Source organism: Cinclus cinclus, chromosome 3 (assembly GCF_963662255.1).
Source record: "Cinclus cinclus chromosome 3, bCinCin1.1, whole genome shotgun sequence".
NCBI classification, from domain to species: Eukaryota; Metazoa; Chordata; class Aves; order Passeriformes; family Cinclidae; genus Cinclus; species Cinclus cinclus.
This window is the reverse complement of record NC_085048.1, coordinates 43,632,754-43,657,086: the sequence shown is the minus strand read 5'-3', so window position 1 is coordinate 43,657,086 and position 24,333 is coordinate 43,632,754. Positions and strand designations below refer to the sequence as shown.

Here is a 24,333-nt window from a genome sequence, read left to right as displayed (position 1 = left end):
GGACAGAGAGGCACTAAATTTGTTGCGTTTCAGTGTGTGTGTTGCATTTCTGTTGGCAGTGCAGCAGTGGGAAGTGGCCGACTACATTTGTACATGGGTAAAGACCATCAGTGACAGCTGTCAATGACTCACTAAGAGCATGATGTTCACTGGTGCAAATACATGTATTGAAACTATTGCTCCACTCCCCATTTCTGCATCTTCCTTTTCTATCACTTTCTAATAATAAAGATTTGTTCCAATGGTTTTGCTCTTCAAGAGCAGTTTTTCATTATACCATTATAAACAGTATTTTTAATTAATTTGGATTTTAAAATGTGTGGACTAAGCTTAATTTAAATTTGGAAGTGCCATTTTCATTGGAAATCATTGAAATATTAGACTGTGCTTCTACAGTAACTGCAGCTTCACACTTGTTTTGTTCTTCATGATATTGATGTACTAAAAGTTATAAGACTGTGTCAAAGAGTGGGTCAGAATAGTGTCATTTTCATTTTTGACTGTTACGTTGGCTTTGTTTCTAAAATCAAGAATTTCCTGTTGAATTGAGACATGAGCATAGACACTGTGTGAATGTTTGTTTTTTTTTTCTGTATTGACACCACAAGCTTGATCCTGCCCCTGTGAGTTCTGTTACTGTTTTGTCCAGTGTAACTGCTGGAGTGACTGAGGATTGCTCATCTTGAGTAAGGCCAGCAGAACAGACCCAAGTGTATACCCATGGAATGTCTTCCCATCACCTGCTTGCCACCCTGTTTGTAAAACAGCAAAAGCAACAGCAAGATCAAAAAGGCCTGAAACAAGAACTTTAAAAAAATCTAGATCTTACTTTCTATCAAAATCATTATTCCAAAGGTTTCCAATGTTAATATTGAATTGCATATATAATAAATATATGCCAAGATTGGTTTTGTGGTGAAATCCAGTGTTTCAGGGTCCCAGCATATGAGCTCTGGTAATGTAAGTTATTCTTTCCATTAATGCAGCAGCATCTGGATATTTTGGGTGTAGGGATATGGAGCTCCCTCACTTCACCAAATTCTTTTAGTGTAATTAGTAGCTATTTGGAGACATAACTGTGTATATGTAACTTAGGTTCATATGGTCAAGTTTGCATCACTAATATGTTAAAGTGTCACAAAGACCACCAAGAACCCAATATGAATTTCCTGTATGACTTGTCACTGGAGAGTGCTGCTTTGAAATTAGTTTTCTCTTTCTTCTTTTAAAAAATTATAATACTGATAGAAATGGTGAGAGAGAGTCAAATATTAATTCTTAATACAGTAAAGACAGTGGTTGCTTACAGAGCATCACTGGGACACCTTGGAGCAGTTGTTGATGATCTCTGTGGTCCTTTTCTGTTGTTTACTTAGATGGGTCATAGCAAATTTTAAGTCAGTTCCAGTGTAATTTTCTATTTTAGCATTTGTAAGGAAGTACAAAATATCTGATATTTTTACTTCAGATTTTTAGAATTTATTGTTCTTAGACTCATACTGATCCCTTTAAAACGAAAACAAAACGTTTTTTCCTGATGGCAAGAAATAGTAAATGTATTGTGTTAAACTGGGAGTAAATCATAGTTAGTAGCATTTGCTCATTTTGCCCATATGCTAGAAACATTCTCAGAGAATGTATGAAAAAAGTCATGAATGTACTAAATAACACATTGATACTGTTTATATCCATTTAAATGTTTCCTGTTGGTTTAAGTAATAGCAGACCATACTCAAAATGGATAAAAGAGCAAATATGGCTATAATAAATTGAAATCATTTTACCAAAGATAAAGAACTGATACCACAATGTCTGCATCTGTTCATTTTAGTGCATAAATTTATCAAATTGAATGTATCAGAAACCAAGACTCTCTTGTCATTGTATGCTACCTAGAAACTCTGTGAAATGTTTTTTACGTGCACTTTTATGTGAAATATGAAATAACAGAAGATCTTAATAGCTGATTAATTTGTGGTTGCAAATGGCTGGCCAAGAGGTAAGAAACACAATTTAATTTTCTTATCTTAATGTCATACGTTTCACCACTTAGTGATGTTAAAGCTCCCGGAAGAATTCAATATATATTGAAATTTTTTACAAGGGATAGGTGTTACTAGCTAGCAAGTTTGAGAGATACTGGCTTTTACTGTAGATATTGATAGTAGGTCAAAAAAATCAGTCAATTGATATTATCTAAAAAGTAGTGAAAAAATAAAAAACAGTTCAACAGCTTTGACCATAAAAATGATAATTTTTGAAACTGGGTATAAACATATTTTTGTTCTGTTTTTTTTTCTCTTCTTATTGCTGTGTACATTCCTTTTGTCCAACTCTTCACAACCCTTTCATGATTTGTTTGATTGTATGATTTATAACTGATATCAAGAAAATACAGACGTATAAATAGAGGCATAGTTCACTAACAAAAGTTCTTGGAGTGCAATTGAAGTACAGCCACTTCATCCAGTTGGTCAGTCTTGTAAATATATTAAAGGTATATTATTTTCATACAAAAGGCATGTTGTCTGGTGATTGTTCAGGTACAAGCAGGATTATTTTCCTATAAAGTCTCTTACTGAGGTCTGAGATAACCTTAGCTAGTCAGACAAATACATAAAGGAAAACACCCTAGGTTGCTACAGCCATTTAAAAAGATTCTTCCGTCTTTCAGACTTCTTCTGTTTAAAGGAATAAACTTATAACTTTGAAAGTGGAAGATAAGTGTGGTAAGAGGGTTGCTAGATATTGAAGTGTTGGGCACATGCAGTAGCCATGCACACTGACTTCCTATGAATAAGCATTAATTTCTACTTGCCCACTTAAGGTGGGTATCAAGTGTCTACTTCTTACAGTGTAAATATAACAGCTTTCACTAAGTGTTGAATAGCTAATTTCTAAGGTTTCTAAAAGAAAGTGTAGTACGTAACCTAATTCTTTATTTTTGCATCTTGTGCATTTTCTACAACTTAAACATTTCCTTAGAAGTTCTGTAAAAAATATAAAACAGCACATCAAAAGGGAGGTGAAGCATACATCAGTTTATTGCCTGTTAAGTGTATTCGGGTCAACAACAAATGTGTTGGCAAATCTTTACTTGAAATCAGTTTGTTCTGCTGATGCAGTACAGCCAACAGTGTTTCATGTTCTAAGAATTGTTTGTGACTTTTTAAATTATCTTCAAAATGCATACAGTTTGTTTCTAGGTACATTTTTAAAAATCTGTCATTTGTCTCTTTTCAGTTACTGTTTGATGTTTATGTTGTAGCAGTGAGAAACAGAATTGTGTGCTCAGTGCTCTACAAAGGCGCACCAGGTCTAGTTTCATGCTGGAAGGGGCTAAGATGAATTATACACCCCTAAAAAGCCCAGAAAATAATGTGCAGGTTTTATGTATAATTTCATTCAGATTTCGTTTTGCTGATTAAAACAATGTGGAACAGCTGGAAAATTCAATGCATTGAGGACAGCATAAATTGACAAGTGTTCTTGCTTACAAAAGTACACTTTAGTTGACTGCACTTAAAATTTATGGAAGAACAAATGTGGCAGGTTTTTCTGAGTAAATGAAACAAACTCCATCATTGTTGCAAACGTTTCTTATTGCTTTGGTTTGAAATTTCTGGGCTTTTTTTTCCATTATTACTGCAAGTCAGCGTCAATAGATTTACAGATTTTTTTCCTCAGAAACATTCTGACAGTATCTTTTTTAATGTGCCTGCAGTTGATAGAAATTAGTAGATAAAGTTATGGTTTAGTTTCCTCTTAATTCTTTCTTAAAACTGACTTTGCTAAGAAAGTCAGAACAAGCAAGAAATATATATTTGTCTTTATCCTTTCCTACTACGTTTTTTGTTGTAGTAAATGTTAAGACAGATACATTTCTATTGGTAATAGTGCTTTTAAATTCTCATTTTGCCCTAAAATTCATTCAGCTAAACTTCTCTAATAGTCTAATGGTCTTAATTTCTTATAATAGTGTCTTGCAGTATACATAATACCTGTCTTTGTCAGAGCTCACATAAATCCTGCTCTGAGAGGTCATCTCTCCTGCAGCGGAATGACAGCTGAAGGAGCTGCCCTGGCTTTGCCAGTTCCACTGCTGGAAGCAGATGATTCCTAAAACATCCAAACCTCCATCACATTCACATTTTCCTTGTACCTCATCTGACTGGCAGGAGATTAGCCCTTATACTGTATTATTTTTATCCACCATACTCCTTTTCATTTTTGTCATTTTCTGGATGCTGTCGTTTCTAGCTGATGACCATGAAAGCTTGTGACATGAGCAGACAGACCACTTGCTTTCTTCATTTCCTGGTCTTTTCCATCATGGGACTGTGGTCCCCACTGAGCATTTTTCTTTGATTAACAATTCAGAAGGAAGAGCTTTGATTACCATGGGAAAGGAAGAACTGTAATAGAAGAGAAATAAAGCTTCCCACTTTTCCCACTTCTCCCACTTCTCCCCTTTCTTACCCACACCCCAAGATGAAATTGAATAGAGCAATTTTTAGCTATTGTTTTTAGCTGTGTTTTCCATAATTTCTGTTTTAAAATTCAGTGAAACTGACTTCCCAGTCATAAAAGGGATGAAATCACTACATGTCCAATCACACTAAAATTGATCTTAATAGGTGGAAACAAATTACTACTGAATACTGGAGGAAGATCAGTTAATTAGTATCTATACACACAGAACACACACACACACAAATGTCAAGTAATAATTCCCAATTTCCTTCAAGAATTTTATTATAGCAAAACAACTGTTTGTCCTTGTTTCCAGAGGCATTTTGTAGTCTTGTGTGTTAGTGCTCACTTCTCTGGAATGCAAAACATTCTTTTAATCGTTACACTTTTGGGAATGTCCCAGTTTGGTTAGCTCATATGGTGGTGTGTTAGCAAGGTCTACAAATGTTTCCAGTGAGAAGAAAATTCTAAGGTAGCTGTCAGCAGTGGGAATGAGTCACTTCATAGCATTGCATCCTACATTTGAAATCTGACCCCTTGTATAAAACCAAGAGTTTGGTGTTATGTCATGTAATCTTGTCCCTTGTCTCTTGCTCCCTAGGTCTCCTGGTTCCAGGAGTTTGAACAAAAGAGGGTCTCCCTCCATTGTAGTGCTTGTCTGTGTGCAGAAGCACTGGAAACCACTGAATTGATCGTTCAGTAATGCTCAGATGTACATGGCTCACATGCATCCCTTTGTATTCCTTTCCCTTCCATGCCAAGCACTGTAATTTGGTAGGTGCTGAAGGCAGGCTGTTCTGTTCTGACATGCCATTACAGGAAAAAATCAACCAACCCCAAGAAACAAAACAACAAAAATACCAAACCAACCAGCCAACAAAACCCCAAACCCAACTCCCCACCAGAAACACTTTGGTGCTTTTTTGTTCCAAGGAAAAAAGAATTGCTTATTATGTGTGGCCAGAGGAGTCAGGAAATAGACCCTGCCTCTCTCTGTCAGTCTGTAGGCAGAAGAACTCAGAGCCTATTCAGGAGTGTCAGGCTATGCCTGCTTTAGCTGACCAGGCTCTCTTCTGCTGGACCCAAGTCCAACTCCTGTGGGAGCAATTCCCCACTATTCTTTCACAGGGCTCTCTATCCCATGCCCTGCTCCATAATGCAGGCTGGCCCACGTGCAGCAGATTCTGCAGCAGTGTAGCACTGCTCCTGCAGCAGGTGAGACATACGAAGCTACAAGGTAATGCTGCAGGCTGTGCCAGGGATAACGGGGTCCTCCACCCACAGTCTGACAGTGCCTGCCTCTTACGGGACCAGGCAAAGTCATCTGGATCAGATCATCATTCTGTGCAAAGCAGGCTGCACGTTCCAGGTCTGTGCCTTGACTCCCAAGACGAATTTGGGTTTGCCTGTGATTAATGAAGAGGTGGCTTGGACAGCGCAGTCATCTGGGCAGCCTCCTGTGAACCGGTCAGTCACTTGTCAAGCTGTCCATGCCTCCCCTTTCCACCTCTCAGCAATATCTCCATGAAGAAGCCCTTCCATATAGTTCCTCCACCACACAGAGTGGTTGATTTCCAGATCAGTTTATGTGTGCTTTACATGCCGCCTGAAACTCCAGCAAAAACTGGATGTGACATGCCTGTTCCTATGCCTCCCAGAACACATGCTCCCCTGCTTACCCGTCGTTGGGTCACAGTTTTAACTCACATGATGTTTAAAGGCTGCAGAAACAAGTGCAACCTGCTTAGCAGTGTCTGACCCCAATAAAAAGGTCTGATCAATAGAGAAGCTTATCCAGGACAGATCGAGGTAGCCAAGCAGAACCACTACTCACGTTCCTGCTGTCATAGTTTTCCTCTGAGATCACCCTGCCTTGTGACTGAAGTGTTCTATTTTGAAGCACATGGCTACAGTTCCCTTTCCAACCGTTTCAATCCCGAAGCCACAGAGGGCTTTCTCACAGATCACAGGACTCCTTAGGAAGTCTGCCTTTCTTTTCCTTTAGCTCGTACCACTGGTGGATTAACATTTAAAACTTATGAAAGCCTGTTTCTACCTTCCACTGTCAGTGAGGACCTGGTTTTGGTGGCTACCATAGAATCACAGAATGATTTGAGCTGGACAGGACCTCTAAAGATCATCTAGTTCCAACTCCCTCCCATAGGCAGGGACACCTTCCACCAAGCCAGGCTGCCTAAAAACTCCATCCAACCTGACCTTGAAGAATTCCAGGGATGGGGGATCCCCAATTTCTTTGAACAGCTTGTTTCAATGTCTCACCACCATTAAAATAAATTAAAAAAAATTCCATATATCCAATGCAAATCTATCCTCTTTCAGTTTAAAACCAGTGCCCCTTGTCCTGTCACAAAAGGCTCTAGTGAAAAGTCTCTGTCATCATTAGGAACAGGCTAGGTCTTGATTGCTTGTGCTCGTCTACTTTAGTTTCCAAAAGGCTCTTCCATATATCAAAAATTTTGCTTTTTGGCATAATACTGTATTTATATTCTGTCCAGTTCAAGAAATGACCTTTCTAAGTGCTCTTTCTTATGTTAATGGCTCTCAGGGATGCAACCTCCCTGCTCATCTTGGATACTAGGAAGGTGTTGACTATTTTATTGTTGTTGTTACTGTTTTTATCCTGCACAGAACAGACCCCTTCAGAAAGTTAATTTCTTCACATCCATACCTTAGCTATTCTCAAGCCCTAGAGCATTCCTGGCATTTTTGTGTAGGAATTTTCCTCTGGTCCTGCATGCTCTGGTATAAGCTACTACTGGTGGAAATGACAGGTGGTGTGCACATGCTGACAAGCATTTGACAGGTTGCTGACCAGCAGCTGGAGCTCACTGACGTATTATAACACACCTCTCCACTTGTTTCTCTCAGCACCCCTGGAGATTATGGCAGCCACTTAGAACAGCAAGAGTAAGTGGAATTGGGAAACAGAGGATGCATCTAATTTATTTCCATAGCAGCTGGTGCAAGCTCCAACAGAGTGGTGACAGCAATGCCCACAATGAAAGTACAGCCTGCTGTCTTCCTCTGGGTGCTGCTCTGCAGAGTCTCTTCGCTTCTGAAGAGTAAGGATCACCAAAATCCCCTTAAGAGGACACACCAGGATTGTGTCCTCTTATGAACCATTTTTTTAAAAAGGTCATTATACCTGTAAATCAAACAGGAAAAAAAAGAACCCAAGCAAAACAAAATGAAAAACCAAAACACAACCAAACTAAAACCAAAACAAATCAAAACAGAAAACAAACCAAAACCAATCCAAAAACCAAACCAACAGAAGAAAATGAAAGGAGCACACTTTTTACTATGCATGAAAAAAGAAAAAAATTTTTTTAAATCCTTCACTCAGCAGCCATCACTTTGAAGCTATGGATAGGTACACCCTGCTTAAACACAACTATCAGTAGCTGTTGGCATGAAAGAAAAAGTGTCCTGGAACATGTTTCTGCTGCCTCTTCAGAGCTAGCTTTGTCCTTCTGGGCTCCCCAGACTAGGCTGGGAGCAGACCCTGACTGGATGAACAGTAGCTACCTGCTCCTAGTGGCTACCTTTCCTGCACGCCTGTGTATAGCTGTCTAAACATATGTGAACAATAAAAAAATCTGCATGCTTCACAGTTCATCCAACAAGTTGTGTTGGAGGAAGCACATGTTTAATGTCACCAGTGCAAGTGGCTGTTCCTGAGATGCTTGTCCTAAGTGACAGTATTTTCCTGAATACAGACGTGAGCTTCTCACCCCAATATGGTCTGACCTTTACTCAGCTCCTTACAACACCTAGGTATTAAATATTCACCTAAATGCCACAATGAAATTAATACATGACAATCTGAGATTTCATCTTCCTCTACATGGTTAGTTAAACAGCTAAAATCAGCAGTACAACACAGAGCTCCTTACTGATCTGTCTTCTCTATGAGAGCAGAGTATCACTGCCATGATTTACTCATAACTTCCTAACACACCTGGTGAGAAGAGAGAGCTTTGAATAGAGAGCTTTGGCTGGAACTCAGGAAAAAAAGGAGAGTTTATGACCTCTGAAGAAGTGATAGGCAACTCAGGGGGACTACAGGTATGTTCTGAGGTTAAGCAGAGAGAAAAGTGGAAGAAACTGGAACTTAATCTGGCTTCTGCCATAAAATATATTTTAAAATGTTTCTATAAATATATTAGCTACAAAAGGTTGGCTAAGAAGAATCTGCATCATTTATTGGATGGTTGCAGGGGAAAAGACAAAGGCTGAGGTACTTAATGCCTTCTTTGCTTCAGTCTCTAATAGTAAGAACAGTTGTTCTGCAGGTACTCAGACCCTTGAGCTGGACAACAGGGAGAAGAATGTGGCTGCCATAATCCAAGGGGAAATGATCAGTGACCTGCTGTACCATTCAGACACAAGTCCATGGTGCCGAATGGCATCCAGCCAACTGTACTCGGGGAGCTGGTAGAGGAGCACACTGAGCCACTTTCTGTCATTTACCCACAGTCCTGCCTCACCATGGAGGCTCCAGGTCACTGGAGGTCAGCCAGTGCAATGCCCATTTACAGGAAGGGCTGAAAGGAGGATCTGGGAAACTACAGACCTGTCAGGCTGGGGAATGTCATGGAGCAGATAATTTTGAGTGCAGCACAACCAGGGTACTGGGCCCAGCCAACACGGCTTTGTGAAAGGAAGGTCCTGCTTGAAAAACCTGATCTCCATCTGTGATAAAACAACCTCCTTAATGAATGAGGGAAAGGCTGTGGATGTCGTCTACCTGGACTTTAGTAAAGCTTTTGACATTTTCCCCAGCGTTCTCCTTGAGAAACTGGCTGCTTATGGCTTGGACAGGTGCACTGTTCACTGGGTAAAAAACAGTGTCTGGATGGCTAGATGATGGGGAATGGGGATGGTCTCTTCTCCCACACAAGTGATTTGACAAGAGGAAACAGCCTCAAGATGCACCAGGTGAGTTTTAGATTGGACATTAGGAAAGATTTCTTCACCTAAAGGGCTATCAAGCATTGGAACAGGCTGCCCAGGGAAGTGGTGGAGGAACCATCCCTGGAGGTATTTAAATGGCATAGAGACACGATTTAGTGATGGACTTGGCAGTACTGGGTTAATTATCTGGACTCAATGATCATGTCTTTTCAACATAATCTGACTGTATGATTCTGTCACCATGAAGTTTTCCTGCTTAGAAATATGTCACTGCAATCAGTGTCCTGCTGTATTCTTGGTATAGCAGTAGCATATGTAAGCATGGAGTTGGTACTGTTAATCTTAATTAAGATTAAATAACGAAAAAGGAAGCAATTTTACATAATTGAGGGCTTTAGCCTGTACTATTTCATTAATATAGATATAAAACAAAGAAAGCTGTTCTGCTTGATGTCAGCTTTAATGTAACCTTTCTGATTAACAAAATTATACAGCAATTAAATAGTGATCAAATCAGTCTTTATTGGTTCATTATTTATAAGAAACTTCCTGGAAATATAAGTGTTGGATCTTTTAACTTACAGTACCACAAAACAAAACTAACAGCAAAAGGTGACAGGCTTTATTGCATGATTACTGATGTACGCAGCAGAGCAAGATAACAATCTGACACAAGCCCTTAAAAAAGGGTACTCTAATTTTGTTCAACCAAAATTCATAATTAACAAAAAATATGTTCTTCTGCAAAAATCTTATGCTGCCCCATGCAACCCCTTGTTACTTAAATACATCCTGTTTGGGCACTTTTAAGTTTTTCCAACGCCTCAAAATGACTTTGTATTTTTCACTTTCGGTTTTGTCAGATAATTTTTTTAAGACTACCCGCATAACTACAGCAGCTCCTGTTTCTTTATCTTCACCTATTATGAGATCCAGCGTGTCACCAAGTTTCACCTGGAAACAGAAAGAGAAGATGAGTGATTATAAAACATTCTCTGGGGAAAACAAATTCCCACAATCTTCCTTTCTTTCCACTTAATATTCTTATCTCACAGGAGATGAGGAAGGCAGCCAATACCAGACCTATTATAGATCCTCCAGCTATGAACTTCTAGGAAAGCCGTGGCAATCTGCAATTACATGTCTCATGACCTTCCCTGCCAGGAGCCTCACCCTCCGTGTTATACAACCAACACCTAACTCTGTGAAAAAGGTTTCATGTACGTCTTTTTTCCTGAAGTGTGCTTCCCACCAATCTTTTTCTGTCAACACAGATACAAAACAGCAAAATGCAAAGTTCTTCCTCATGCCTTTAAAACAGTTTAAAAAAGAACAGAGCACTGCCTGTGCTCCTCTCAAAGGTCACAGAAGCAGTAGTCTCATAAACCAGCCTTAACTCCATGGGATCAGGAACCAAAACTTCACATCATATTGCCCTTTGATGACAGTAGCCACCACTGAAGATCACCCTCACATAAAGAAAGGGTTGGGAGAATTACGTGTCTGGTGACCCTTCTGGCTCTCTCTCCTAACTGTGGTCCTATGTGCTCAATTACAGGTACAACCACCTTCCCTCAGTACCCCAGTTTCAATCCCTTTCTGTCATCAAACTTTTTCTTTAATCATATGCCTGCTCCACCAGTATCTCAGATTTAATCATTTCTACTCCATCAACCTCACACAGTGATACCATCATTTCCTTCAGCAACTTAAAATATTCTGTCCTTGCTGCCTTCTCCTGACTTTCAGCCTTAGATTTGATTCTCCAACCACACAAGTTTCCTGTCTACCTTAGGGAATAGTTTTACCCAGGGAGCCATGGTCACACCATCCCCCCCCCCCCAGGTGGAAGTGGTGGTAGCAATGCTGTGCATTCACCTTTGCAGTGATCTAGAGGGAAAAGATCATGCCTTAGCTATTTTATTGTACTATATTAAAAAAAAAATTAAAAAAGTCTTACAGTTCTACTTTTCTTCCATAGTTTTTCTCCATTCAGCCTGAGTTCATTATTGTAGAATGCATCTTCTACTTTACTGAAGAAAAACAAGGTTTTATTGCAGTTACAGCATGCAGCAAACCAAATGCAGTTGTTTCTTTGCAGAAACACACCACCACCATTCATGGGCAAGGCACATTTCTACAACTCTAATCTGTGTGTAAAGCACACCTTCACTTAAGGTCAGGACAGACTCAAACTAGAAGTAAAGAAAAGGGCATTTTGCAGATATTAAATGAAATAATAGTATATAGTTGCTCTGTGCCAGAAAAGCTGTTTTAGAGATGTGTCTCCTGAATATCCAATGAATAATGTCCCTTTTCCTGCACCAGCCAGTTTAATAATTTGTTAGTGATCAAGTTATACTAATAATCTGTTCTAAGAACATAGTGATACCAGACTTCTGCAGGTTGCATTAGCTCAAACACTGAGATACACTTACAGACTGCACATTTACCTGGTGGACCGGTGAAACTTACACTTACCATCCCCTATTTCTCCATTCATTAAATAGTGCATAATTTTAGTCCCTCAATCTCAAATCAGACCATCTTGTATTAACAGTACAGTATTTTGCATTTTCTTCATTTTAAATAAATAGTAAGTGATATAAAATGCCTTCTTAGCAGTCTTAGAAGTACTGCAGATAGGGAAAAGCAAAATTAGGCTGTTTCAAGGGAGGTAGGGTAAAATAAACAGGAACATCCATACATCCAAAGCATATATTTAGAGAGTCAAAAAAGCTACACCAAAAAACCCCACAAATACTGAGTTATTCCAGCAATAAAAGGTCATTAAAAGTCAAATTTTAGATGCATGACATCTTTCTTACTAGCAAGTTGTTTCTTCTGCACTTACTTTCTTGCCATGTCTAGACCAGCTTTCAATATAACATCATATCGAAGAGACTGCACTACTTTTTCAAGATCCTTGTAATCTTTTATTACATTGGGGTCATTTTCAAATTCATCTTCCAAACTACTGTCATCTTCATCCTCTTCTTCCTCCTCTTCTTGTACACTTTGTCTGCTCCTTTTAGAGCTTTTGCTGCTTTTGTTCCGCAGAGAAAGTACTGAGATATACTCTGGAGAGAGTCTTAGTGCACTGAGTCTGACTGGGGAAAAATTGAAACATCTTCTGTAGTTTACTGAGCTTGCTTGACAGCTACAGAATAAGCTTCTCCTCCAAGTGGGATACAGTTTATTTGAGGGAAATTTCTCCCACAGTCCAAACCAGACATTTAGTTTGCTGAAAGTGCTGATGGGGAGCCTGAAGCCAGTCATAGCATAACCTTAAATAAAACAAACATTCATATGTAAAAATGAGCAACTGCTTTGAGGGATTGGAAGGATTTCCCCACATATGGCATAACAGTTACTAGAAAAAGGTGAGTATCCAGTTTCCCATACAGCGATGCATCACCTGGAAGCAAAAGGCTTTAGGTGGCTTTATGATCTTTCTCATACACTGGCCTATATTACAAAGAGCTAAGACCTCACATGAGAAACAAATGCAGAAAAACCCAGCAGAATACTCCATTTGTAATTCCTTTTCTGGTGCTCAACATCACCTGGCCAAATACATTTGTTGCACTTTCCTCCCTACATCTGCACAAAACACACGGAAACAGCGCTATGTGTGTCATAAAAAGCACAGGGAGATCTCCATTTATCATGAGTCATTGTCAATACAAGCAAGCTGCTGAACACCGCAAGCAAGCAAATCCAGAAAAGCCAAAAGCTGCTTAACCTCAGTTTCTGCTTGGACTACAACACTCCTGCGTGGCAAAATGCTGCACAACGTCCAAATGGAAACTGGCGCCCAGTGGTAGAGCTCGGGAGTAAGAGCAGGACTCTGTGTGGCGCAACAGGCGTGACAGCAGGAGTGACACCGGCGACGGCAGGCTCACAGGAAAGCCCCCCGTGCTGCTGCTCCTCTCCCTAACCTGGGACAAGTAGGTGGAAACATCCCCAGAACACCCCAGATGTCTTTCAACGCTCTCAGAAACTGATTTACCGTCCCTACTAGCTGGGTGCTGCGCTGGCTTTCACTGTGCTCTTATATCCATGGAAACACGTGTTTCCTGATGAGATTAGCGTTTGGTTTCCCCGCACCCAAGTGACCCCTGCCGAAATATGACATGAGGCAGTATTTGTGGCTGAGAAAAAGGCCCTGATCAGTGAGGGCAAATACCGGTCAAATAAAAATAACCACACCTCCCCCGGCTTTTTTGTTGTATCTAAATATGTGAACTTAAAATATATTACATATAGTTTGAATTGTAGGACGGTAGAGCGATCGCAGAAGACACAGGCCTCTACTCAGTTCGGGGGCAAATTCCAACAGTTATTGGAACGTGCAAACAAATATTATTGCTTCTTTTCAGCACTTGACCTTCGTTTGTTCCGCGGTGGCCGGCGGGGACAGGCAGGCCAGAAGGGCCGTGAGCCCGCCCCGCACACCAAGCGCTCCCTCCCCGCCCCGCTGGAGCCCTCGGGCGGACACGGCCTGGCCCGGCACCCCCGGCCCGGCCCGGCCCTGACCCGCCGGAGGGGCGCTCGGTGGCGCCGGCACCGGGCGGCCCCGCCTTCCCTGGCGGCTGCACCGGAAGGCCGCACGGGCCCGTTCGCCGCCCGCCCGCCGCCTCCGCGGCCCGGCCCCGCCACCTCAGAGCCGCGGCGCGCCTGGCCCGGCCCGGCCGGAGGGGCGGCCGCGGGGCGCGGCGTTACCTGAGTGCCGCGGGCGCCTCGGGCCCGGGCCGCGCTGCCGTCCCTGCGCCGCCGCTCGCCCGCCGGAGGCGGAGCCGGAGCTGCCGCAGCCCCGGCTCGGCGCCCTCTGCCGGGACCAGGGCTCGGCGGACCCGCTCCGCGCCCCGGGGCGGGCCGGGCAGAGCACGGCTCCTTCTCCGCCCCGTGCCCGCCGGTCTGGGAGCCGAGGCGCCTCTCGCGGAATCACAGAATGAGCAAGGCTGGAAGGCACCACAACGGGTCATCTGGTCCAAGCTCCCTGCTCAAGCAGGGTCATCCCAGAGCACAAGGCACAGGATTGTGTCCAGGCAGTTGTTGAGTATCTCCAGTGAAGGAGACTCCACAAGCTCTCTGGGCAGTCTGTTCCAGTGCTCGGTTACCCGAGCAGTAAAGAAGTTCTTCCTCATGTTCCGGTGAAACTTCCTGTGCATCATTTTCTGCCTCTTGCCTCGTGTCCTAATGGTTGGCACCACCGAGAAAAGCCTGGCTTCATCCTCTTGGCATCATCCCTCTAGATACTTGGGCCGCCTCTCCCCTTCTGTGCCCGCCGGTTTGGGAGCAGACGCTGGAGGGAGCTGGGAGAGGCAGGAAGGCAGCAGGTATCCTGCCGCTCCCTCCTCGGCAAGCCGGGAGGTTCCACGGGAGGAGCCCTCTGTGCTTGGGCCGAGGTCTGTCCTGTCCTCTGCTGGAAGACTGGTCCAGCCCCCGATGGTCTCCCACCCCACCGAGATATGCTGGAGCCGTTTCCCATTGTAATAGTCCTGGCTTTCTAGGGAAGTCTTTCCTGTGTTTTCAGCCCTCTCATGCTCTGATCACATGTCCAAATCAGAAAAACGTGAAAATCTCACTGGGGAAATCACTCCAGCTGACGTGCAAGTTTTCCAACCACAGATTGATTTGAAGGGCTTGGCCACCATGACAATCTAATCCGAATCCCTCTGTGGCCTGCATTTCCCCTTATCTTTCCTACTTCCCTTCAAATTACATGCCCCTCTTTTACTCCTCATCTCCATTACTGGTGGTAATTCACAATTCCTTCTCTTTGGAGCTCAGAAACTAGGAGAGGCTCACCCCCTCTTCTGCCTTCTCCCAGATTTCCCTATGCTGTGCACCAATCTCTTGGTACTTCTGAATGCTCCAATTTCTCAGCATTTGGGGAATCCTCTGCATCCATACAGAACAGGCACAGAATGCAACAGATTGGTAGCACCTTGCCCTGATGTAAGTGGCTGCACAAGGTTCAGGGTAATTTTGTCAGATGGAAAAGCTCCTCAACTTTACAGTTCTGCTTTAAACTGCTAGCCACCTCACCTGACAGAACACTCATCCCTTGGAAAAATACTGGCAAATCTGAAAAGTGATATAACTGCAGAACTACTTCTGAACAGCAGCTGTGCAATTAGCATGGACATTATATGTTTTTGCTTAATTTTACACCTGTATAAACTTTGTCATAAAATGTTTGAATGGGAGGTTTTTATGTCAGGGATATTTGGTAATGGAGCAATTAATGGGCAGAGCTATTCCCCTTTCTTAGAAACCTCACTGGGAAGAAATCTCTGAACACCTTTGTGTCTTTATGTATTCTGAATGTTCCAGTGCCAAGTTCAGCGAGATTCTTCCCAATTTCAGTTGAGAATATAGCCTCTAACTCTTTTAGCACTTTCCCCCTATATATCATAAAATATGCAAACACACATACATATATATACTGAGGAGAAAAAAAAGGTCACTAAGAGTAACTTTCTTGCATTCATAGTGGCACATAGTGAGTCAGACCAGAGAAGAATGTCAAGAGCAGTGTGGATTCCCTGAGCAGAAATGCTACCTTCCCCGAGGAGGAAAAAAACCACAGCCAAAACCAAACAAAAACCACCTCAAGCCTATCTTTCTATTTACCCCATTATCTTCAAATCTTCTGGAATTTTATTTGTCTCATGTAGGATTAAAGTCATGGTCTAACATTGCTAAGCGTGAAGTTAACTTAGTAAGCAAAAACGTAAGTATTAATGCCTTTCTATGTTATTCAGTCATTATACATCTTTATTACACCTTCATATTGTACAGCAACATAAAGAGTGTGCCTGAAGTCCCCCCATCTTTTATATTTTAAAATACGATGATATAATGGCACCTTCAGGAAGCAGAAATTAATCAGATGCAGAGGAAAATGTGACTGGGTTGTCATGAACAGGCATCACAAATTGATTTATGTCATCATTTCGCAACTCCAAACAGACACATCACCTCTGCCACACTTGCTCAATTTCCTAGTACAGCTATGAGGGCAACTGTTCCAGTTGTACTAGTTGGAAGGTACATTGTGTTATTATTACATCTCAGTCATGAAAGCAGATGCGTACCAAGGTTTTTTTGGGGATTTTCCCCTCCTCCCCCAAGGATTCACTCAGCCCTGGACTGTAGGAAAAGTTCAATGTCTCTCAGGTCTTCTTGTTGTCAGATTCCCTCCGTGCCACAGAGTGGAAGGGCCATGAAAGCCCTTGGACAAGATCTGTACTGCAGTTATGTGAGTGCTTGGGAACTCCCTACCTGGGACAGTATATGCATTTTTAATTTTTTTTAAAAAAAGCAAAAATGAAGTTAAGAATTATTAATCCTGCTTTAATTATATGGAACTGTAATTATAACCAAAATGTTCCGAGGGGATGAAGACCTCTGTATTTTTTCTCTTCTCCCAGTTTACCATTAGATGGCAGCGAAAAGCTCCTCTCAAAGCTGCCACGGGCTCAGGCTTTCCTCACAAGAGGCTTTGCTCAAGCACAGTTCAGTCCTGTCTCTGGGCAGGATGTTCTTTAAGCTGCTTTCAGGCAATTTGTTTTTTGTTTGTTTGTTTTAATATGACACCTCCACAGCATACAGTCGAAATTTTCAATTTTGGTAAGAAACAGTGATCATTCATTTCTGACAGATTCATGGTAGTCTAAATTATTTTTTTTTAAATTAGTCTGATCAAGATGTGTTCTTCTTCCCATGGCTGTTCTCATAGAATTGTTTTTGTTTGTTTTTTTTTTTTTTTTTCCAGTGGAGTAATCTCCTCTCTAGGAAGGATAATTCCTCTCTTCTTTGATTTTCATTTTGTGTATTTCAATATACTCTCTATGCTGTTCACTCACAGGGAGATAAGTCTTCTAGGTTTGGTAGCTCAGAGAGAAAATTCTCAGTAGTTTTTGACCTATGTGTTTGAATCTGTAACTGGGAATTCCCTCCCCACTGCCTAAGGTCCTTGTTACCTTTGTTTTCCTGCAAGGTCAGTCAAGTGACAGCGCTGGATCTGCTGACACTCATTGCAAAGAAAGAGCCCCATGGTGCCATTTGAGTGCTGTGAGTAGCTCTGACTCACATTCTGCAATGCACATCTCACCAGATTACTTGTGTCTGCAGATTTAGCTTCATCATTGCATTTTTGAGACCACATTTTTAATTTTTTTTTTTTTTTAAGCTACAGTGCTTATTTCAAGGTGAGAAGGTGACTGGACAGTGTTCTATGCATATTTATGCTGCCTGGTCTAACAGAATGTTCCCATATGAGCATCACCTTTAAGTTTGTCCATATTCATTTGAATAATGAGCTTCCTGACTGCTAATTCACCTCTTCCAGTGTCACACCTATTGTAACTGCTTAGATGTTCTTTTTTCTTAATCCACAGCCTAGACACAATTCCTCTAGCTGGTTACTTGCATTCAATCTGTGACCAAATAATCCTATCATCTCCTTCTCTAAAGTCCCTCTCTGAAAAATAACCTTTCATACAGTAGAAGCTTCTTTTCTAGCCCTTCCAGTGCTGCCTTTTCTGTTGACATGCTGCTCTAAACTTCTCTTTCTCATTTGCCCATGTAATTTACTGTGCTATCTTTTACTATAAAACATTGTGTTTACTCTCTTTAGGATACCTTTAATGTATTCAGCTCCTATCCCAGTATACTGAGACTTCTGTTTCTCTCTACTTACCAACTCTTTGTGTTGCCATTTCATCTCTTGTGGTAACAACTGATTTATGAACTTCTGTCCAATTTTTCCTGCAGCCACATTGGCACCTTGCACAGAGAATCCCTTTCCAGAAATGAGCAGGGTTTCAAAAAGCACCTTTGCTTGCAGTTTACTTATTCCTTGAAAACCCATCTTAGACATTAGAGATGGGTAATTAGGGGAGTAGAGGAGGGTGGATGAGTTTCAGTTATTCTTTGGTATTTCTTTAAGTGATGGAAATACAACCACTTGTTAATGTAGCAGTCTCTCTTTTTCCCTATCCTTTTCACTACCGACTAATTTGTCTTTTGTCTTTCTATTGTCTTTTAAAGTAGGAGGCCACATCGAGCCATAATAAGAAAGAAGATGGAGGTGGATAGTGCAGATTGCTCTGACCAGCACTGAAGAAGTGGTGTGAGGCTGCTCCATCAGTCAGAGCATGGTGAACCACCTAAACCAGAAATACATTGCTGCCTTGCCAGTGAAAACTGGTGTGACATCAGTGGTTAAGCAAATGGGAGGAAAACAGTGAGTAACTTCCTTCAGCCAGACTGGTATTAAGTCCAACTGCACCAAGATTAAAAGCTCTGCAGTTTCACTGCTAATTCTTTGATTTCCCAGTTTGGTGACAGGTTTGCAATGAGATTTGTTTTGTTATTTCACCCTTACTTTCTTGTTTGTTATTTTTTTGGTAGGAAAAGCTATTGTGCTGTTTCCTAAGACAGGCTTTGAGACTTTCATTCTGTAATGAACCATTCAGGTCCTGCTGGTGTTGGTTGCTGTTCTAGGATTTATCTAGCTACACTAACAGTGGATGGCAAATGTAATAAAAAATAAAAACACTCAATTAAGCATTCATTATTTGAACGTTATTTATTAGCCATAAAACAACATAGTCCATGAGCAAATGTTAAGTAGTTTGAATTATTTGTTTACTTCTGTGTTTCCTCTGTATTCTCCTCAGATTAATGTCTTTAGTTACTAGAAAATAATGTTCTCTTTTCTAAACGATGGCAACTAATTCAAGATATACACATGCAAGTTTAGCATTATTAATTTCCAGTGGGGAAATTCTAATTGTTCCTCCATCTGTGTATAATTAAAGTTTCCTTAAAGCAAGCAAACTGAATGCCCCAAACAAAACCAAACCAACAATGTTTTGTGTCAGGTTTGCTTTTAAAAGCAGAAAAAAGGCTGAAAAAATACTTCAGCTTCCAGTCTGACTCAGGGACCGAGTTTTCTTGATTGGCATCTATAAACAGAAAAATTTATGTTTCAATGCACCTTTGAGATACACACACACACACACACACACACACACACACACACACACACGCACACACACAGACAGAAAGAAATAGTAACAACAAAGGTGCAAAAAGGAGGGATAGAATGTCAGAATAATATTACTTGATGTCAAGGCTGTTCTGCCCTTTCTCAATGCCCAGCTCCAGAGGTGTAAAAGATGTGTAAATCGCATAGTAGGAAGACCTGGGATGATTTATCTCCCAGGGAAGTGTGTCCTTGCAACACTAGCTGTTCAAACCCTGGGTGTTCTCATTGCTGTGTGACCACGCCTTCTCTGCACCTTGCACAATGATACCCTGTGATAAAGTTTTCACCATTTAAAAGATAGATGAAGTCTTAACACTCCTAGTGACACATGATACATGTTTCCTTTCAGCAGTTCATCTTTTCAAATCCTAGACTAGCCCCTTTTTCTATTAAGAAATGGGAAGAAGAGCTGATCTACTTTACACACCTTTTAATCCTATTTGTTTTTATTTTGGTTTATAATTTTGTGTCTTCCCATCCAACTTTAGATCTTCCTGTTTATCAGATTTCTCCATGGTTCATTCTCATTACTTTGTTATCTCTGCCTGTCCCCTACTCAAACTAGAAATTACCCAGAAAAGGTTACAAAAGAATAACCCCTCATGCAGCAGTCATGATTAGGAATAAATTCTGAACTTGGATACTCCGTAAAACAGACTGTCTGCTTTGTAACTGTGGGAGAAAAAAATCTGCCCTGTTAACTGGCAGAGAGAAGACAGTAAATAAACAATATAAACAATGACAACAACAACAAAAAAACCCAAACCACAAAAACAAGGAAACAATAGAAAAAAAACCCCAAAAAATTAAAAAATGCAAGATTTAAATTGCAAGGTACAAATGTTCAGCATTTCTCAAAAGAAGATAAGAAGATTTTTCTGTTATCAGAAAAAACCGCTTCCTATGTGAGGCTGAAAACATAGGTCTGGTAAAGTGTCAGGGATAGAAGAAATCCCAGCAGTAATAAACTAATTACAATGGTTTAAATGACTAATAAAGATTAAGAGATTTTCAGTATATATATTTTCATTTATTTGGAAAGAAGCATGGCGAAGTAGCAGTACAGTTTGAGGATAACAGACTTTTTATCCCCAGGTAAGAGAGGTAATGCAGAATATCAAATCCAGTGGAAGAAATCACAGAATAGTGCTCAAGATAATGGTAATGCAGTAATTGCAGTTACTAATAAGTCTTATCATAGAAGGAAAATTCAGGGAGATGGGAAAAGTGCAAACATTGCACTATTGCTCAAGAACTGGAGTGAGATAATCTCAAAACTGCATCAAACCACAAACAAAACAAAAACAGTCAGGAAAAAATATTCTTTCTAAGCTGCATCAATAGAGTTGTTGCATGCTGAAATCACATCTTGAGTAGAGTGAGCTACTTTGGGAAACATGATCTAATTAAGACGGATTTGAGAGAGTACAAAGGAAAGTGACAAAAAAGCATAAAAATGTTGTGAAGAAAGCTTGAAGGAACTGAATCTGTTCCTCAGACTACAGGAAAATATAGTGGCAAATGTCAGAGTGAATCATGTATACTCTTTTAGGAGTCAGTGAAGAGAAGTCAGCATCTCCAGGAAGTGATTAATCTATTTCAGATGTCTGTGTTGAAATGAGATTAATTACGTCATAGAAGCACTTGTTTCCTTTCATCATCCATCCAGGGTTTCCAGGGAGACTCACTTAGATGTAGATGGCTGCTGTCATGCAACCCTTCCTTCTCTCAGAAAAAAGTGTCAGATATGTTTTCAACCAGTAAACACTTTGTTACAAATCAATATTATCAGTGCACTTTACTATGCAATGCAATAAATTGTTGCAATGCAATGCAAACTTGCTGCGAAGAAGATTTAAGAGAAGTATTATGCAAAGATAGTCTGGCAAATAAACAAACAGTCTGTGGGCTGTGGAATACCCTTCACTGATGTTCTTTTCTGAGTGTAATGTTTAAACTTCCCTCACAGCAGAAGATGGAATCAATAACCTTTGGTAATTTTTACTTTTTCATGTATATAGACCTGTTATCTGACATTATGCCTCATGGGTGAAGGAAAGTTCTGTCTTGGTTTTGTCCTATTCCAAGAAGCATGATCCCAAACAATTCCTGACCAAACAATTCATGATTCAGGGGTTGGCTCAGGCTAGGGACAGCTACCTACCAATAGGCAGTTTAGACTCAGCCTCCATTTTCTGGAGGCTGGGAGAGTTTAATAGTGTGGACAGGGTTAGACATGTCAGTTGGCCTGAAGGCCAAAGAACAGGCTCTGCTACCATTTAATTTGTATTGATGTCACCTAAGAGTTTGTTTGACTTAGGGAGAAAGGTGTGCTTTCAAGCAGATCTGAAGCCACACCTAGTTGTGTAAGCTGACACCATCCCTTGAAGTCAGAAGATCCATGGACATTAAAGCAGCAACCCTCACACCTTTCTTCTTGAGACTATTTCCGGAACTACAATTTCCCTTCTGCTCAAACTTCCAGGCTTATGATTCCAGGTCTGGAAATCATGGTTTTGCTTACTTCCATAACTATACCTCTAACTAACCAGCCCAATACCTTTGTCTCAGGTCGACACAGAAGGGAAACAGTGCTACTGCTGGAATCCTGGCTCTGCATCATGGCATCAAGGCCCATGTCTGAAGACAAGTGTAGTTGAATCTAATCAACATTTATTACCAATAAATGGAGAGCTACACTAGCACCAATCATGCCTTCCATTAAAAGCTTTACTAATAAAAATTTAATATGAACCCTCCACTGGAAGAGAAAATGCAATCCTCACATATATATTCCAAGTTCTTATCCAAGACACATGCCAAACAGCTTTGTCCAGTTGTCTAAAATCAGTTTCAACCTGTCCCATCAATATTTCAGCCTTGTTCTGCAATGACAGTTAAGATGCAACTGTAAAGAAGGGTGCTTCAAAATACTTGGCAAATTTTGATTATGTGGCTGGAGCTGCTGCCACACAAGTTCTTTCCACTAAACAAGCAACAAGAGAGGGGCCAGCCTAACTAATGAAATGTTAGGAAATACTAGGAAATATTGACCTGTGAGTTTCTCAAGGCATAACCATATGCTAAAAATGAATATCAAGGAAACATATCACCAGATGATGTCATCTTAGATCAGCATATGTGGGCTAATTGATGAACACTGCAAAAATGGATTTCTCCAAATCTGTCTTTTGAAAAAAAATCAGGTTCTAATATATAAATATACAATTTCACAGGTGGGTATTAACTAAAATAACTCATAATATGACTCAGGTGAGTACTGAGAGATGCAGTGGCCTGAGCTTGAAATGGATGAAGACACTGAGAAAACCCACAAGGTGTACTAAGTTCTAACATATAAGTAGTAAGTTCTAGTCTGTGCACAACCAAGGAGAGTGAAGAGCTGGTTGAGGGAGCACAGGATCCAGTGATTTTCATTGGAAATTGATGCTCCTGAAGTATTTTAGGTGGATCAAGATTAGCATCTAAAAGGTAAGAGTAAATTAATGGTCAAGTGAAAATTATTTCTCATTAATTCCACTTAATGCTCTGTTTACACTTATTTTGCTAAAGCTTTTTATTTAAATGTAATATATCTGAATAAATTACTTATGTGTCTTGTAGACTTCTTGTCGCCTTTTATAGACAACTGTTGGGGTTTTCTGCCAGTCATTTTAGCTGATCTTGTTTTCCAATGCCTTATGCAAATCAGCACAAGTTTTGCTTCTGCTCACTGGACTGAGAGCTATGCCCATTGTAAAGTTCAATCAACTTAAAAGTCACTGATGGGTTATACATATGAACTTATATTTAACTGAAAAGATCCAGTTTTCATTTTCTCCCTTCTCTTTGCTAACTTTTCTTATCAAATATTATGTATTTAACTGGGAGAGGTGCTGACCTACGGATAAAAACTGAAAGAAGCAGAGCAATGGGGATTTAACAATATTTAACACTGTATCTCAACACGATGAGAACTCTGAGAATACACTGCTTGCTTTCAAAGGGTGTTTGACTGAGGGAGCGGATTGTCTTTCCTGAAAGAAAGATATCTGAAGTTCCTTTTGGCCACCAGATAGCAGTACTTCACTTCATACGGTTCTCAGCTCACAGCATTCCTTGCCCTGTCAAAAAATCCATATATTGGAATCTGGACTCTTGCTCAGATATAGCTTTTGCAGACTTCTTGATAGACTTCAGCTGTAAAAAGAAAAAAAACAAACAAACAAAAAAAATTGAATTAGGAATGCAGGTAATTCATATGTTGAGGAGGAATCAAGAATATTGCAGCTTTCCTGAATGGGGAATGTTGGTTGTATAAATCTAATGAAGTGTTAGGCATTGTAATTTCCAATGACAAAAATTTCAATGAAAATCTTGGGCTTAAAATATTTTTAACACTTCTCCCTTGCTGACAGCACATATCCTTATTTACATTAGTGTTTTAGGAATATTTCAGAAAGACATTTTTTTGGCCTCCAAACATAAACTTTACAGAGTTTTACTATTTCTGTAATTTATAATTTCTTCCACATGGTTTTAAGCCTCATCATTTTTCTTTATTTTTAAATAGATGAACAGACTTCACAATATTTTTAACAAAAAGAAAGATACCCTCATTTTCACTGAAATTTGTTAAAACACCAGAAGTGCAATACACAGAATAATAATAATAATAATAATAATAATAATAATAATAGTCAGTGATATCATGCTGTGTTGGCTCATGTCACCTTACAAGAACTGTGCATCATCCAATTTTTTTATAGTTACAGACCTCAGACAAAATGCACAGGTAGAGAGAATGGGAAAGGCCATCTGACTTCTATTCTCTCATTCTCATCTGTCCTGGTGTT

At 40.4% G+C, this 24,333-nt stretch overlaps 1 protein-coding gene across 2 annotated transcripts; it reads right to left on the bottom strand.

Moving 5' to 3' along the window:
• Window positions 1-9,921: 9,921 nt before the first annotated feature.
• On the bottom strand, window positions 9,922-14,197 carry MTRES1 (mitochondrial transcription rescue factor 1). Of its 2 annotated transcripts, none has more exons than XM_062488712.1 (4): window positions 14,137-14,197; window positions 12,266-13,352; window positions 11,372-11,444; window positions 9,922-10,365 (listed from the first exon to the last, which is right to left on the bottom strand). In XM_062488712.1, exons 2-4 carry the CDS (start codon window positions 12,688-12,690, stop codon window positions 10,189-10,191), a joined length of 675 nt encoding a protein of 224 aa, XP_062344696.1. In that variant the 5' UTR covers window positions 12,691-13,352; window positions 14,137-14,197; the 3' UTR covers window positions 9,922-10,188. The 2 variants fall into 2 exon arrangements, with proteins under 2 accessions (XP_062344696.1, XP_062344697.1); XM_062488713.1 differs by having other exon boundaries at window positions 12,266-12,698; window positions 14,137-14,175.
• Between the last annotated feature and the right edge of the window lie 10,136 nt (window positions 14,198-24,333).

Coding starts and splice junctions, on each gene's coding strand:
- MTRES1 (XM_062488712.1), bottom strand. CDS start 12,690: ATGACTGGCTTCAGGCTCCCCATCAGCACTTTCAGCAAACTAAATGTC. Junction 11,445..12,265: donor GGTCTAGACATGGCAAGAAA/GTAAGTGCAGAA, acceptor GTTTTTCTTCAG/TAAAGTAGAAGATGCATTCT. Junction 10,366..11,371: donor TATGGAAGAAAAGTAGAACT/GTAAGACTTTTT, acceptor TTCTGTTTCCAG/GTGAAACTTGGTGACACGCT.